Source organism: Macaca thibetana, chromosome 7 (genome assembly GCF_024542745.1).
Source record: "Macaca thibetana thibetana isolate TM-01 chromosome 7, ASM2454274v1, whole genome shotgun sequence".
In the NCBI taxonomy this organism is placed as follows: Eukaryota; Metazoa; Chordata; class Mammalia; order Primates; family Cercopithecidae; genus Macaca; species Macaca thibetana.
Genome location: NC_065584.1, coordinates 132670721 through 132689041, shown reverse-complemented (window position 1 = coordinate 132689041; position 18321 = coordinate 132670721). Strand labels below are relative to the sequence as shown.

Genomic DNA, 18321 nt, shown 5'->3' with positions numbered 1-18321 from the left:
CAGCCCCCATGCAATAACTGATAAAAGCAGAGTACAAAAGCCTGGCCCTCTCTGCCCTGCTTGGGACAACTCTCTGTAGGGTCAGCAGAGGCTGTCGTTGGGCCTGCATCCCAGCTCACTGCTTACCTCTGTGTTTCCTGTTTCTTCCCCTCCTTCCCTCAGGTGTTAATCCCCAGGGGATCATGCTAAACTTTGTCTCAGAGTCTGTTTCCCAGGGGACCCAACTTGCAGCAGCCCAGAAAGAAACAAGAGCCAGAACGTCCTGCTAAAGAAGTTGTATTACTTCTCACCTTTCCCAGAGACCCTCAAGTATTTCAGAGAACTGTCAGGCCCACCTGAAGCTGAGTTTAGGCATTTGGATTTCAGTGCTCAAGAGAGAGGGTTTTATCGAGGGCAGAGTTAAGCACAGTGGCCCTGGATTTGGAATAGGGATAACCAGCTGCCTAAGCTTTGCTGATGGTCTTCTTTTTCTCTGGCCATCCTTCTGAACAGAGAGGCTGGGTTAGGAAGTCCTGATCTTGAATCCTAGCTTTAAACAACTGTAGATGAAGCCACTGATTGAAATCTTCAGGCTCACATCTGATATGCCATTGCACCACAATTTTAGTGACTGAAAGTAAAAACATGACCTAGACGCAAGCAATTGAATTTGAGTGCTTTTATTTCAGGTTCATATTTTCCCATATATGTTTTCAGTTAGAATGAACAGTCAAAACATGTCAAGGAGCAAAATCAAGCCATTCATCAGAAAAACAATATTTTCATTGGTTTGTCAATATGATTAAGTATTATAGGTGTACTAACAAAAATGAAAAAAATCAGTATCTGTATATTCCAAATTTTACAAGTTTTTCAACTTCACATTTTAATTATTCTTTTAAATCCATACAATCACTATAGAAAGTAACTAAATATATGATTCAGGATATATTTCTTAATAAGGGTTTGAAAACTGGTGGCACTTAGTTTTCAAGTACTCATCTATAAAGATTTCATCTGTACTAACCATTTAATTAGAAAAACTATGCAAAGTAATGCTGTAATGGAAATTTCAAAATATTTGATAGGGAGTACAATTAAAGTTTATACGTTGAGAATAGAACATATTTCATTTTATTGGAGTATATGGTGTCTTCTAATCTAGTTAATATACTTTTCAGGCAGCAGCAAATTTAAGCCATATGTTATCAATGATCGCTCAGATCACTTTAAGTATATAATCTGTTACATTAAATAACCTTATTTAGGTAACTGCTTTGAACATTTTGTAGACTCAAGTACTTCTTAAAGTTTTTAGTTATTGATTTTTAAATCTGCTTTGTAGGTATAAGCATCTGAGGGGGCCAAGCATAATTATATTCTCCAGCCTATTGGTCTTTTCCTTTGATAACCACCTGTGGTTACTATGCCAGCCTGTCAATAAGCATTTATTGAGATCCTGCTGTGGGGCTGAGACCTATACCAGGGCTGAGGAGCAAACACTCTGGAAACAAAAGATTACGTTTGTCTGGAGAAGTTTACAATCACATTGGTGGTTTTCATGAGCATAAGCTAACATGAATTTCCTTGATTTTCGTTTTTATCAACAGCAGTGACAAAAATGTTTTTCTAGGGATAGCATTGGCTTTGACAACCCCTTAAGCTGAGAAGAGAAAAAAAAGCTCGCATTAACTGATAAAAATCATGCAATGTATGTAGAATCTGGTAGGATCATCTCCAGAGGTTTGCATATCCACAGATCAGATTACAACATAAAGTACTGGAACATGTTTCTTAATTATGCATATACATTAAGGTAAAATGTATTCTAATCTTTCATGTTTTAAGAGTAAAATGTCAAGACATTTTTGTGATTTCCTCTAACTAGTAAGACAGGTGGGAGGTTCTTTGTGAGGATTTCCAACCAAGCCATATACAACAAATCCGAAATGGATCCCTTTCTTGCCACTGGAAGACTCCTAATGACATGAAAGAAAAATTTAAAAATGAAAGTGAAAATTACTATAGGTAGTAACAGCACTAATATTTAATAACTGGCAGCTTTAACTTTTAATTTAAATAGTTAAATAACTTAACTATTTAATAACTGGCAGCCTTAACTTTTACCCCACCCCAAGATGAAAGCACCGAAATTATTTTTACTGTAGATAGCAAACTGATGTATTTTTCAGGTAATACTATCTATAAACCAGAAAAACAGGCTTAGGTATTGTAAAGACAAAACAAACATGTACATTTTCACTTTTCTTTAAATAGGGAATTTGATCAGCTAATACCTGCCCCCCTTTTTGGTATAAATGATTTTTTCCAATAATTTAAATATCTTATATTTGGGAAAAACCTCCAAAACCATCTATTGGAATCCTACCACCCAATCCAGGAGACAATTCTACAATGTCTTTGATGGATACTTTTCCAGTCTACACTATGTGAAGATATATTTATCTTTATACATAGAAGTCAATTTGTGAGGTATAAATGTGAAGTCCTTAGAGGTTTTCTTGTTTAAATACCAATCTTTAAGTAAACAAACATACATTTTCAGTAGATGCGACCCTAACATTTGTAAGGCTAGAGTGTGAAGAGTGAAAATGGAAATGGCTCTGCCTTTTTCTCCTACCTGGGCCTCTTCCTACACTACAGGGAGCCTCGTGAACCTGCCATGGGCACAGTGGCTCAGGGACACCCACCCAGGGAAGGGGCCCGTGAGCTGTGGTGGCTGACTTGTGGCTGTTAATAGATGGGCACACACCTCTTCATAAGGCATGGCGGACAGCAAGTCCAAGTGAGGCTCTGATGCTTATGGGCCTGAGGGGTCAAGGTCTCAGGGTGGCACTTATCTTCCTTCACTGTCTAAGAAAGAATCCCATGTGTTCCAAAAAAAAAAAAAAAAAAAAAAACCACACACACGCACACACACACAGACAGACACACACAAAAACAAAACAAAATTCCCACCTGAAGAGTCATAAGCTTTTAAATGGATTAACCCGTTAAGCCTAAGATTTATTTCTAATGTTCTTCAATGCCTGCAATGATACTTACAGGACAATGAGATTAGCAGCTCTGGAGTGCTCCTGTAAGAGTTCATTCAGTCGAACTTGGCGGTAACTCTGTGGGCAACATTCAGATTTGTTGAGTACAGTTCTACCAGAATTACGAATGAGAATTTATTTTCTTAAATCATGAACAAGCAGAAAATCTCATCTTAAAAAATGTGTAAAAATTACAATTACTTTTTCAGGCTTAGAAACTTAACAGTGTTTTAAAACCTCATGAGAAATTTTAGAAATATAAAGAATAAGACACAGTACAAAGATTTTCATTTTGCTATAGTGGCTTATTAAATTCTAGGGAGAGGGGAAGCAAACAACATAGATAATACTAAAAAGAAGGTGTTTTCTCCTACCCTGGCCTCTTCCTACACTACAAGGAGCCTCATGAACCTGCTATGGGCACAGTGGCATGTGCCCATGCCCAGGCACAGTGGAAATGGCCAGTTTGAGGCAATAGGTTTTCTGTTTAAAAAACTTGGTCGAATCTTGATACCAATTTGATACTCTAAGAATATAGATTGTATTCTAGTCTGCCTTTCTTTAAGCTCTCTGAATATTCTGTAAGCAGAGGGGGCTGGCTCCAATTAAAAAGCCACCAAGAGACTCACTTGGAAAAATAACCACTTTGCAGTGATGAGAGTAATGTTTACTATTGTATTTCACTGGTTCAGAAACCAAGGCTCAGATGCGTGATTTGCTCAATTATATGATAAAACTTGGTCAGAACTGGGCAGCTTATGACACACAGACTTTATGATGATTCTAGTTCAATCTCTTTTTTTCACTAAATCTAAAAGGCTTTTAGTGTTTCTTGCTCAAATTTTTCCAAGTTCAGTTCCTAATGTAGTTGATGTAGGGCATGGTGGGCAGTCAGTCCAAGCGAGGCTCTCTGAGGCTCGTGGGCCCCAGGGGTCAGGGTCTCAGGGTGGCCCTTATCTCCCTTCACTGTCCAAAATCCCACATGTTCCAGTAAAATAAAATCCTATCTGAAGAGTTATGAGCTTTTAAATTGATTAACCCATTCATCCTAAGATTTCTCTCTCTCTTTTGTTTTTTTAGACAGGGTTTCACTCCTGTCATCCAGACTAGAGTACAGTGGCACGATCTCGGCTCACCTCTGCCCTCTGGGCTCAAGTGATCCTCCTGCCTTAGCCTCCCAAGTAGCTGGGACTACACACATGCTACCTCACCAGGCTAATTTTTATATTTTTTTTTGTAGAGGCGGGGTTTCGCTCTGTTAACCAAGCTGGCCTTGAACTCCTGAGCTCAAGCAATCCTCCCACCTTAGCCTCCCAAAGTGCTGGGATTACTCTCTTCCCACACAAGGCAAACGGTTCTTAGACCAAGGAAAATAACTCCTTCCAGCCTCACAGGCCCATTCTATTCTGTAGTCATTTCATAACCTCTTCCATCTAGGTTACAAGGCCGCTAGCCCGTCTCTTAGAACCTCTCATTTCCTTTCCAGCGTAGAAATCTATCCTCAAGGAAATCACTTCTCAGTGTTCCATCTGCTATTCTACTACTCCTCAAGGATTGTTCAGGCCCCCTCCCTTTCCTACACATCAAGCTTGGGGATTTGCCCCCACCCAGGACTAGCAAATTGACTTTACTCACATGCCTCGAGTCAGGAAACTAAAACACCTCTTGGTCTGGGTAGACACTTTGACTGGATAGGTAGAGGCCTTTCCCACAGGGTCTGAGAAGGCCACCGTGGTCATTTCTTCCCTTCTGTCAGACATAATTCCTCAGTTTAGCCTTCCCACCTGTATACAGTCCGATAATGGACTGGCCTTTATTAGTCAAATCACCCAAGCAGTTTTTCAGGCTTTTGGTATTCAATGAAACCTTTATATCCTTTACTGTCCTCAATCTTCAGGAAAAGTAGAACAGACTAACAGTCTTTTAAAAACACACCTCACCAAACTCAGTCACCAACTTAAAAAGGACTAGACAATACTTTTACCACTTTCCCTTCTCAGAATTCCGGCCTGTCCTCGGAATGCTACAGGTTCCAGCCCATTTGAGCTCCTGTGTGGATGCTTCTTTTTATTATGTCCCAGTCTCATTCCAGACACCAGCCCAACTTGAACTGCACCCCAAAAACTTGGGTAGAGCCTAAAAACTCACCAACCAAGCAAGTAATTACGCTGAACCCCCTTAGGTTGTCTCTAATTTGATGTCCTAAGTCCTCCCAATTCTTAGTCCTTTAATACCTGTTTTTTCTCCTTCTCTTATTTGGACCTTGTATCTTCCGTTTAGTTTTTCAGTTTATACAAAACTGCATCCAGGCCATCACCAATCATTCTATACGACCAATGATCCTTCTAACAACCCCGCAATATCACCTCTTAACACAAAATCTTCCTTCAGCCTAATCTCTCCCACTCGAGGTTCCCATGACGCCCCAATCCCGCTTGAAGCAGCTCTGAGAAACATCGCCCATTATCTCTTCATACCACACCCCAAAAACTTTCACTGCCCCAGCACTTCAACACTATTTTGTTTTATTTTTCTTATTAATATAAGAAGACAGGAATGTCAGGCCTCTGAGCCAAAGCTAAGCCATCATATCCCCTGTGACCTGCATGTACACATCCGGATGGCCGGTTGCTGCCTTAACTGATGACATTCCACCACAAAAGAAGTGAAAATGGCCTGTTCCTACCTTAACTGATGGCATTACTTTGTGAAATTCCTTTTCCTGGCTCATCCTGGCTGAAAAGCTCCCCCACTGAGCACCTTGTGACCCGCACCCCTGCCCACCAGAGAACAACCCCCTTTGACTGTAATTTTCCTTTACTTACCCAAATCCTATAAAACAGCCCCACCCCTATCTCCCTTCGCTGACTCTCTTTTTGGATTCAGCCCACCTGAACCCAGGTGAAATAAACAGCCTTGTTGCTCACACAAAGCCTGTTTGGTGGTCTCTTCACACAGACGCGCATGAAAATCACCAACTTCATTCGGCTCAGGACAGAAGGCACAGATGGGAGCATCTTACTGCACTCTCTAGAAAGGCTCACCATTTTTACATCCATATTACAATGTGTGCTGGATCCAGCTTCCATATTCATTGTTCCAATCACATCATATGTTTCCTCAGATGCCTTTATAAGTTTTTCATAGCCATCTCTTCATCAGTTTAAAATTATTTGTTATTGTGTTAAATTGTGAGTCCATCTAACTTTATCAACTCTGCATACATATTGACTCAAATTATTTTAGGCTGATGGGTCTCTCTCCTGTTCTTTAAAATGAAATTTGAAAGGAGACTTCACAATCTGTGCCAATAACCTATTTTTTAACTTTTAAAAAATAATTGACCTTATGGGAAAAATGAAACCGCTTTCTAAATAATCATATCCAGTAAATGATTGAAAAGCACTTGAAAAATGCAGAAACCTTGGATCTTGAATAATGACGTTTGATAATAAGTATATTGCTTCTTTGTCTTTAAATCAACTACTGTTTCCTTTTTCAGCTAGTTAGACAGCAAAAAAATTAAGAAAGACAAGTCCTTACCTTTTCCTTGACTGCTTCCAGTTCTGCATCTGTAATTTTCCATGGAGTTTCTCTTTTTAATTTCTCAGCAGTTGTTAAATCTTTGCAGCTTTCATGGAGACGATATGGTTCAATCATCTCTTCAAAGACTTTCCAGCTAAAATTTGAATTATAAAGGAGGCCTCACAGTGGGAAACTAACTCATTACTTCACAGATACTCCAGGTATGACTGGCTCTGCTGGCTGTGGAATCAGAGCTGAATATCATGCAAATCTTTTAAGAATTATCTTTGCAGGGAATTTACTGTGAGTAAAACCATGGCTACAGTACACCCTCCCTACCCCAGAAAAGGCTTTAGTGTGTTCGAGGCCTTGTTAGCCTATTAGGTATTAGATCTTCAATATTATCACACAAACACATAGGTAGTAATTGTTCTGCAAATACATTTTCTGCATCGTGTAGTCAAAGACATAGTTGTAATGTAGATACTTTAGCACACAAATGAGTTTTCACCTGCTTATTGTACAGACTCTATGGGAGAAATTCATCAATTAACGTAGGAAATGGATATGGCTACCCTCACCCTTAGTCCACATGGCAACTCCCACTCATGGCAGGAGGCCGCTGGCAGGTAGGAGGAGAACAGCAAGGGCTCCCACAAGTTTAATGATTGTAGAACAATTTGGATGCTTTCTGCCAATAATGCTCCCCTTGTCCTTTTGTTGTTTGATGTTGCTGTCTGAGATTTTCAAATGAGTATTATTCAGGTTCATGTTAGGAGAAAGAACAAAAATCAATAATGTTTTAATGCCTAAAAATCTGACACTATGTTAGAACATTTAAAAAGAAATTGCTGAGGAGAAAACTGGCAGCTAAGAGCTACAGAACATTTTAAAAATTACTTATAAGAATCTCATAAGATTTATTTTTAAAAACAATGATACAAAGTAAAACTTATATTTACGGCAGTAGTTGTCTCTAGTGTGCTACTTTAAGATGATCTCAAGAACAATTTATTTGGTTTTATATAATGTAGCTTAGTTATAATTTAGTAATTTTGGAATGAATAATAATTAGAATCAATATGCTGTTAAGTCAGGAAATGAAAATATGAAGTAATGAGTTCAATTATCTCACCAACTGGCCTGATTTAGGATTTGCGGATGAAAGTGCAGAGATTACAAAGGAGCAGGATGGTCCCTACTAGTGAGCCTTTGTTAAGAGACTGAAAAGATACTTAATGCGTTAGGCTTCTATTGCATTGACTTATTTAGAAAGGTAGGCAAAGACAGGGAAAGAATAAGACTGATAGGCCTTATTATTCTTTCAACTTTGATTTCCTATTTCAACAGTGTCGTGCCTTTAGAGACCTCTGGGAGTGGTCATCACTATGGAAAGGTGCTGGCTTCGGAGAGTAGGGTCTGGGTTCTCGCTCCAGCTCTTGCATTGTTCTCCTTGGCCTGGATATTCTAGGCTATAAAAGGGGAGTAACCATGGCTGCTAGAAGGGGAGTAACAATGGCTGCTAGAAACTGGTTTGAGAGTCACTGTGATAATTTGGGTGACAGTGCTCTGAAAAGCATGCAGTGCCTTGGAAAGGCAAGACGTTCACTTTACTCAGCAGCCATAGGATTGACATTAGCAGTGAAGAGGCTTTCTGTTTAAGCTCTTCATATACTTATTTTGATCAGGATGAGAGTTTCTTTGCAGCTCAACCCAAATTCTTGTTAGAAAGCACAGTACAAAAATAGTTTCCTAAGGAATAGAAGGTGGAGTGGAGGTTGCTGGTTGTCTCCCCAGCAACTGTACTATGTTTTCCTCATTGTAGTTTCAGTGGGAATGACTTCATTGCCAGCATAGACAATCAGCACAACTCTATGTCTTCTTCCAGAGTGATTGGCCAGGTGGGCACATAACATAGGGAAACTTGAACCAATAAGTACCCATTACTATGCTGACCACAGTAATGTCTCAGTGGCTTAGGTTAGTGAAACCTGAAAGGAGCCCTGGACCCTGAGCTCACTAATTTGAGAAGAGACAAACTTTCTCTCCTATGGAACATACATGAGCGAGTAGGTAGTCCTGGTTGCAATTGACAGTCATCTTGTTTTTATAAGTGAAATCAACTTTGATGGATGCTTTTATTAAAAAAAAAAGTAAAGTAGGGAGACTGAAAGAGAATTAGTCCTTGATTACAAAATTAACCTAGATCAAGCTTAGCCTGAAATCCAAAATATGATTGTATTTTTAAGTTACATATGAAAGTAATTCCTATTGTCTAAATCACTGTGAGTTAAGTTTTCTTTTACTTGCAATTGAAACATGCTAAGTGACATGGGATGATAACGGGGCTGTATTTGCCCATTTTTGTCTTTGAACACTTACTGCTCCTTCTCTGTGTTCATCTTTGATTTGTCTATCCTTTGGATCATCTTTGAACTGGCTATTTTTCATTCTCTTCGCTAGGGGATCCTGACGTAGCTCAAGATTTCTATTTTGATTCTCATTAAATCTGATTTTTTCCTTATAAGTACTTTTAATTGACTCTAGAATAAGCCAAGTGTTACATGCTATTAAATATAAATAAGAATTCAATTGTTAAAATAACTGCTGCCTTCCCCATCCTTGTTCCTCATAACAAAGTTTAAAATTTTTAAAATTACATAATATTTTCCCCCCAAGTCCACATAAAATTTCTTCTCTCAAAGTAATGTACCAATTGTTTCTGGGACTACTCTAGCATCTTTAAACTAAATTACCTACTTAATTGCTTCTAGTTTCTCTTTGATTTCCACATAAAGATTGTTGTCTTTTTGTCCTAAGACTTTTAATTCAGTCTATACAATAAAAAATGGAATTTAAGCACAAGAGCTTTTCAGTTTCTCCTGGCTCAATTATTTTCTCATTAACTTTGCTTTTATACTCCCTTTCACCCTTGCCCTACCATGTTTATAGATAATGTTTCTATGATAAAATTCCTCCATCAAGACTTACTGATGTTTTATGGGTAGTTGAAAGATTTATTAAAGGCAATTTGAGGGCATTTAAAATTAGCCTCCAACATGGAAATCATTGACAAGCTATTTTTGACATATTGTGTATCACCTGGTGACCAAGAAAGAATAGTGATCAGGGGATAGTTGTTAACAGTAGGTAAGGGCTGCCTGGCCAAGGTCCAGGTGGGAGCTGAAATTGAGCCAGTGTTCTATTTTCTAAACGTTAGCTCTTGGGTCTGGGGCTGCATCAGCCCAGAGGAAGAGTTCTCTTTCTCTGATTAGACCATCCAGAGGAGTTGCCTTAATTAAGGTATTACAAATATGCCAGATGCGCTACTAGTGGCCATCTGTGAGATTTACTGAATGACCGTACTGTGTTCTACATTAGGGTTACTTTCAAGTATTGGAACAGCCATTGCCAACATCAGATAGGGACTGTTTTATAAAGTAATATGACATCACTGTGGCAGGAGGCTGAAGAGAAGAGGATGGCTCTTCCAGCACACTCCTTCTGGTGGCCTCCTGTTTCGTCAGCAGGGTATATTGGTCACAAGGATTCTTTTATTTTAGTAAGAATGGATTTTTTTTTTTCTGCATTTTCCTTAATACCTTGAAACAACAGAGAGAAAACCTCCAAAATTTTGAAAACTAATTGATTTCCTGACAAAAAAAAATTAATTCTCTTTATTCCAGGATAATGAGGACATGTGACAAACACCAAATGAACACAGTGGACATCAGAAGAGGACATCCGGGACAAAGGTCAGAGTAGTAAGAAGAAGAGTGTCCAAACTACGAAAAGTATTCAAAGAAAAAAGAGGCTTGGTTAATGGAAGAGGTACATCAGCCTCAGCAATAGGACAGAAAGGATGGCTATGCAGGGTGGTGACCGTGGCAGCTGGACAGACTAGTATGAAAGAAGGAGAAGGATATAAGGACTTGGGTTGAGAAAACTAGACTGACAAGTAAAGAGACAAAGAAATATAGGCACAAATTAGTCAGCAAAACATTGATAATGTCAGCAAACACTGGTAATGCTTAGCTAAGGATAAGACCAACAACCGCAAGGAGAATTTGGCTACAAGAAGTGGGTGAGGCCAGGTGTGCTGGCTCATGCCTGTCATTCCAGTACTTTGGGAAGCCAAGGTGGCAGGATCAGTTAAGCCCAGGGGTTTGAGACCAGTCAGGGCAACATAGTGAGACTTTTTCTTTACCAGAAAAAAAGCTGGGGGTAGTGGCTCATGCCTGTAGACCCAGCTACTCAAGAGGCTGAGGCAGGAGGATCTCTTGAGCCCGGAAGTTAGAGGCTACGATGAGCTATGATTGTACCACTGCAACCTAGCCTAGATGACAGTGAGATCCTGTCTCAAAAAAAAAAAAAAAAAAGGTGGATAGTTCATGTTCAGTAGGGCTTATAGGAAATCCAAAGTCAGTAGAAGACACAGTGACTACCCACTAGACAACAGAAAATGGCCCTATCTTGCAGAGCACTGGCCGGCTATGCCCTATTGCTAAGTGGCATGTACTAAGGAATTGTTGGACTTGCTGATATGAAAGAGGATGTATTTCTACCAATTAGAGCCATATGATGAGCTTGTTTGATTATATCGCTGCAAATGCCAAAATGCAATGATATAGAGAATGGAAATTCTTTGAATAAAAAGTGGAAGGCTACCAGAGATTACCATATGACCACCCAGTTAATATCAGAATGTTAATTACATTTGTCAATGAGAATTATGTGTTCTTAGTTTTTCTTATGCATTTATAACTATAGAAATACAAGAATGTAATGCATTAGAGTATGATGTAAAGAAATATCACAAAGTAATAACCAGTTTCACCCTGTCGATTATAGCTTTCTTATCACAGTTAATTTATTTCTTTTCTCTCCCTCTTTTTTTTTTTTTTTTTTTTTTTTTGAGATGGAGTCTCACTCTGTTGCTAAGGCTATAATGCAATGGTATGATCTCGGCTCACCACAACCTCTACCTCCCGGATCCAAGTGATTCTCCTGCCTCAGTCTCCCGAGTAGTTTGGATTACAGGCGCCCACCACCACGCTTGGCTAATTTTTGTATTTTTATTAGAGACAGGGTTTCACCATGTTGGTCAGTCTGGTCTCAAACTCCTGACCTCAGGTGATCTGCCTGCCTCGGCCTCCCAAAGTGCTGGGATTACAGGTATAAGCCACCGTGCCCGGCTCTTTTTTCTTTTCTTTCTTTTTTTTTTTTTTTTTTTTTGAGACAGGGTCTCAAAAAAGAGACTCTTGTCACCCAGCCTGCAGTGCAGTGGGGTGATCATGGCTCACTGTAGCCTTGACATCCCAGGTTCACGTGATCCTCCTGCTTCAGCCTCCTGAGTATCTAGGACTACAGGCATACACCACCAAGCCTGGTGAATTTTTTCTATTTTGGGGGGTCTTGGTATGTCGCCCAGGCTGCTCTGGAACTCCTGGGCTCAAGCAATCCTCCTGTCTTGCCCTCCCAAAGTGCTGAGGTTACAGGTGTGAACCACCACGCCTTGCAGTTAAGGTGTTTTGTAAAACCATTTTAACTGACTCACTGCCTTGGAAGGATCATGAGTAACCTCAAAGAATATGAAATTCAAGTTTGTTTGATCAGTAAGAATGCATCTTAAATTGGAATAATTTTCAGTTAGTTATTAAGCTCATATAGAATAGCAATAAATCAAAAGAAGGAAAGAGTCAAGAAGCCTTGAAAAACATGGAATTATAATCCATCAAGAAGTACAAAAGGGGCTGGGTGTGGTGGCTAACACCTGTAATCCCAGCACTTTGGGAGGCTGAGGCAAGCAGATCACAAGGTTAGGAGATCGAGACCATCCTGGTCAACATGGTGAAACCCCGTCTCTACTAAAAAAAAAAAAATACAAAAATTAACTGGGCGTGGTGGTGCGTGCCTGTAATCCCGGCTATTCAGCAGCTGAGTGAGGCAGGAGAATCCCTTGAACCAGGGCGTCGGAGGTTGCAGTGAGCCAAGATGGCGCCATTGCACTCCAGCCTGGCAACAGAGCTAGACTCCATTTAAAAAAAAAAACAAAAAAAGAAGTACAAAAGGAAGAAGAAATGATGGTCAACAGAAAAGGGAAGAGATCTGACAGAACCGTGATAATCTAAGCCATTCTGGGACCTTCACATCCCTCTGTATGATTCCTCTTGGAGGCCCCACTCCACACGAAATCAAATGTATTAAATTGCATCTGAGTGCAACACAAAATATGATTTTAGATTATAAATAATTGAAAACATTTTGTAATTGTTAAATGATAACGCTAAATATTTAATTTAATTTATAATTGGCCATGGTTTCTAAACAATCTTCTTGCACCCTTGCAAACTACTGTGAAGATCTAACCTACAAGTGTTTTCAAATATCAGTGTTGCCAGGTGTAATGGCTCATGCCTGTAATCCCAGCACTTTGGGAGGCTAAGGCGGGCAGATCACTCAAGCTCAGGGGCTTGAGACCAGCCTGGGCAACATGGCGAAAGCCCGTCTCTACCAAAAAATTAACCAGGTGTGGTGGCACGTGCTTGTGGTCCCAGCTACCTAGGAGGCCAAGGTGGGAGAATGACCTGAGTCCAGGAGGCAGAGGTTGTTGTGAGCTGAGATTGCACTGCTACACTCCATCCTGGATGACAGAGTGAGACCCTGTCTCAAAAAAAAACCCAAAAATATCATTGTTATAAGCTGAATGCTTGTGTCCCCCCACCCAAATTCATGTGTTGAAGCCCTAACTTCCATGTGATAGTATTTGGAGGTGAAGCCTTTGGGTGGTAATTAGGTTGAGATGAGTTCATGAGGGTAGGTTCCCTATTATAGGATTAGTGCTCTTATAGGAAGAGAAAGAGAGAATTCTTTCCACCATGTGAGGACATAGCAAGGAGGCGGCCATCTGCACACCACCAAGAGGGCCCTCAAAGGAAATTGAGTAAGTTAGCACCTTGAACTTGGACTTCCCAGAACTTCGCCAGAACTGTGAGAAATAAATGTCTGTTGTTTAATCCACCCAGTCCATGGCATTTTGGTATAGCAGCCTTAGCTGACAAAGACACTAATGGAGTTGATAAATATAACAATTAATGAGGATTAAAATAATGTCACATTTTGAAGATATTTAAATGATTACTTTGATTTTGTCATTTTCTTTTTTTATTTTGGAGCCAATACATTTCTTTTCCAGGCTTCAGATAGTTTTAGACATCCCCGCAAAATTCACAGGCCTTACCTGTTGGGCCTTTAGTGCCTAAAAGCTAAAATGACCCTGGGGAGTTGGTATTGTCCGTGTGCCGAGAAGACACGAGCTGTTTCCACATCTTCTCCATCAGAGCTCCCCATCCAGGCTGCTCCACGAGTAACTCTGAATAACAAAACTTGCCCTGATGGCTCCGGTCAGAATAGTATGACCTTGCGCTTCCTGCTACTCTTGCCACCATAGAAACCGAGAACAGGAAGGGCAATTCTAAACTACGAACTAATCTGTTTCAACAATTCTCCCTCTCAGGCTTGTCTTCACTGTAAAGGCTTTTCTTCCCTTTAGAATGTACTTGTTAGTTCTTCATGATTATTTGAAGGCCCTTCTTATTAGATCGCATTAAGAAGTCACTGCAGTAAATACATAACATTTTTACTGTTGATAATCAACACAAAAGAGAATGAGAGAGTCCATGGGTAATCAATGGATCTTGTTTAATATTTCATACCTCTCTTTGTTTGGCTTAATGTTGATGTCACCAATGATGTGGATGTCTGCAAATTTTATCCTAAATTTGCTCAGAAGGGAAGCCATTCTGAAAATATGAGAGGAAAATACTTCATCATTGCATATTTAACTATTTTCAATCAAAGAGTTTTGTGTTTGAGTTAAGATATCAAAAGCAATCATGTCTTATTTCAGCTTAGCTTTCAGACAGAGGCTTTTTGGTTGGTGTTTGATTTTCATTACAGTACTTGATGAACACATTAAGTGTGGACCAAGCTATTTCACTGAAGGCATAAAGAAACCCCTGTAGGTGCAGACACTGGCAACAGCCAATCCAACCCTGCATTTATGTCACAGGGAACAGAATGCAAATCTGTCCACATTTCTTGTTATTTGAAAGACAGCAAGTCTTAATACTTATGGACTATAATATTGGTGTAATTTTTATAGTTACTGACAAACTACTGACAGTTATCATACAATATATCATAATATGATAAATTATATGATTAATTATATATAAACATATTATATATAAATTATACAATATATAAACATATTATAACATTATAAACCATCGTGTATATTATAAAACCTCATATATATAAGCCTTATATGTATATGGCTTATATATATATATATATGAGGTTTTTTCCTGGCAACTGATAATTTTGATATAATTTCAAAGTTACAGAAAAGTGTTTAAGATAATACAAAGAACTCCCAGATTCACCAGTTGTTTATATTTTGTCCCATTTGATTTATCATTTTCTTTGTTTCTCTCTCTTTATATTTATCTATCTATTTACTTCTATCTCTATCTATCTACCTATCTACTCTAATCTTTTAAAGTCAGTTGCAGATATTAGGCACCTTTACCCCTAAATTTTTCAGTGAGCACTTCCTAAGAACAAGGACAATCTCTTATATAAAGAGAGCACAATTTTTGAAATTGGAAAATTTAACATTGATGCCATACTACCATTTAAGCCACAAAACATTTTCAAATTATACTAATTGTCCCAATAAAGTATTGGCAGCTTTAAGAAATATAAAATATTTTAGACATTATGTTAATTTCCATGTTAATATGATCCTCTTGAAGTACAATTAAATATATATAATATTAGTATATACATATCATATTGATTTGATTGAAAAGACATATATGCATATACGTATAATATATATGCAGTCATACACCACATCATAACATTCTGGTCAATGACAGACTGCATGTACGATCGTGGTCCCATAAGATTATAATGAAACTGAAAAATTCCTATCACCTAGTGATGTTGTAATAATGGCATAGCACAGCGCATTATTTACACGTTTGTGGTGATGCTGCTGTAAACAAACCTACTGCACTGCCAGTCATATAAAAATACAGCACATACAATTGCATACAGTACATACTTGATAACAATAATAAATGACTGTTACTGGTTATGTGTTTACATACTATACTTTTTATTGTTATTTTAGAGTGTACTCCTTCTACTTATTAAAAAAAGTGAACTGTGAAACAGCTTCAGGCAGGTCCTTTAGGGAGATATTCCAGAGGAAAGCATTGTTATTATAGGAGATGACAGCTCCATGCCTGTTATTGCCCTGGAAGACCTTCCAGTGGGATACAAGATGTGGACGTGGCAGACAGTGATATTGATGATCCTGACCCTGGATAGACCTACCCTAATGTGTGTGTTTGTGTTTCAGTTTTTAACAAAAATATTTAAAAAGAAAAAATAGAAAAAAGCAGGCCGGGCGCGGTGGCTCATGCCTGTAATCCCAGCACTTTGGGAGGCCGACAGGGGCAGTAGATCAAGACCATCCTGGCTAACACGGTGAAACCCCGTCTCTACTAAAAATACAAAAAATTAGCTGGTCGAGGTGGCAGGCGCCTGTAGTCCCAGCTACTCGCGAGACTGAGGCAGGAGAATGGCATGAACCCGGGAGGCGGAGCTTGCAGTGAGCTGAGATCTGGCCACTGCACTCCAGCCTGGGCGACAGAGCGAGACTCCGCCAAAAAAAAAAAAAAATGGCCGGGTGCGGTGGCTCAAGCCTGTAATCCCAGCACTTTGGGAGGCCGAGAGGGGCGGATCATGAGGTCAGGAGATTGAGACCATCCTGGCTAACACGGTGAAACCCCGTCTCTACTAAAAAAATACAAAAAAACTAGCCGGGCGAGGTGGCGGGCGCCTGTAGTCCCAGCTACTTGGGAGGCTGAGGCAGGAGAATGGCGTAAACCCGGGAGGCGGAGCTAGCAGTGAGCTGAGATCTGGCCACTGCACTCCAGCCTGGGCGACAGAGCGAGACTCCGTCTCAAAAAATAAATAAATAAATAAGTAAATAAAAAAGAAAAAAGCTTATAGAATAAGGATATAAGAAAACACTTTTGCACAGCTGTACAATATGTTTTAAGCTCGGTGTTATTACAAAAGGGTCAAAAGCTTACAAATTATACAGTAAAAAAGTTACAGTAAGATAAGGTTAATTTATTATTAAAGAAAAATATTTTTTATTCTCAGGTCCAGCTTTGAAGAAAAATATTTTTGTATAAATTTTGTGTAGCCCAAGTATGCAGTGTTGATAAAATCTACAGTCGCGTAGTCATGTCCTGGGGCCTCACATTCCCTCACTGATGCACCCAGAGCAACTGCCAGTCCTGCAAGTTCCATTCATGGTAAGTGCCCAATACAAGTGGACCATTTTTTATCTTTTATGCTGTATTTTTACTATACCGTTTCTATGTTTTGATATACAAATATTTACCACTGTGTTACAGTTGTCTACAGTATTCAGTTCAGATTTGTAGCCTAGAGCAACAGGGTATACCATATAACCTAGGTGTGTAGTAGGTTATACCATCTAGGTTTGTGTAAGTACACTCTGATGTTTGCACAATATGAAATTGCCTGACACATTTCTCAGAATGTAACAATGTAGCAATTTATAACTATATGTGTGTCTGTGTGTGTGTATGGGTATATATATATGTATACCACATTCACAGCACAATACATCCTAAGAGGGAAGAGAAAATATTAAAAATTACTGAATAAAGCCTGTCATTATTTTGTGACTTCTGGAAGTGCTGGTTCCAGGAAGGACTCGGAGCTTAGTCCCTCAGTGCCATGAGGGACTAAGTGCTAAAGGTGGTTTTCTGAATTTCCACCAGAGACCTCTAGATGTGTCATGTTCTCAGCATGCTTATTCTTCTCACACCTGGCATCAGCTCTCAATGGCTACATTAATGAGAAAGATACAGACTTACACTGTGGGATTTTTTTTTTTTTTAAATTTAAATTAGAAGAGTTCTCTACAGTCATCCCTTTAAACTCTTTCAAACTACAAAGGAGAAACTGGGGACCCAGATGTATTTGGCAACTGTTGCAAAGTCCTACAGCTCCTTGATGGCAGAGCTGGGGCTAGAACCCAGGTGCAGTCTCTCCATTTAGTTCTCTTTTACATATGCTCTGCTAAGAGTGACTGCCATGAATTAGGAGGTTTGAATTCCCACAGAAAAAGCAACTGGACCCGAATTTCCTTCAGGCTCTTCTTTTCTTGGATGCCTTTACTGGTCAGAACAAAATAAGCATTATATGAGATAATGAAGCTCCCACTCAGGACTTGCGATGAGGCTTCTGTGGCACCTTCCTTTTGGAAAGCATTTGTGACAGAGGATAAGAGGTCTTGCTTGAAGACAGTGATCAGGAAAAATATGAAAATAATTTACTGACCAGAAAACCAAGTAAACACGAGGCCTATCCTGGTGGCTTTGTCTTTAAGTCTACTGTGTCTCAGAGACACTTAAAGTTATTAAAATGAAAGCATTAAAGCAACAAACCTCTGAAATGACCTAACATGTGGGTGGTAAACTACTTACGCAATTTTTTCTTCTTCAATGCGGTTGATCTTTCCTCCGACATAGATCCTTAATTTACAGTCTTTCCATTTTTTTCTGAGAGTCAAGATATAGGGGATAAGAAGTGTTAACCCTGGAATAAAGAGTGAATTATGACACGTTGAGTATATCTAAATGGG

General features: G+C 39.3%; 1 protein-coding gene across 5 annotated transcripts in view; it reads right to left on the bottom strand.

Annotated features, from left to right (window-relative positions):
* Positions 1-643: 643 nt before the first annotated feature.
* The window catches only part of SLC12A1 (solute carrier family 12 member 1), a 101788-nt gene continuing 84110 nt past the window's right edge, over positions 644-18321 (bottom strand). For all 5 annotated transcript variants that reach the window (XM_050797132.1, XM_050797135.1, XM_050797134.1 and 2 more), the window contains 5 exons: positions 18164-18275; positions 14276-14362; positions 6579-6714; positions 3046-3113; positions 644-1958 (listed from right to left, as the gene is read on the bottom strand). In XM_050797132.1, coding sequence (XP_050653089.1) covers positions 1823-1958; positions 3046-3113; positions 6579-6714; positions 14276-14362; positions 18164-18275 — 539 coding nt within the window. In that variant the 3' untranslated portion in view covers positions 644-1822. The remainder of the gene's footprint in view (positions 1959-3045; positions 3114-6578; positions 6715-14275; positions 14363-18163; positions 18276-18321) is intronic.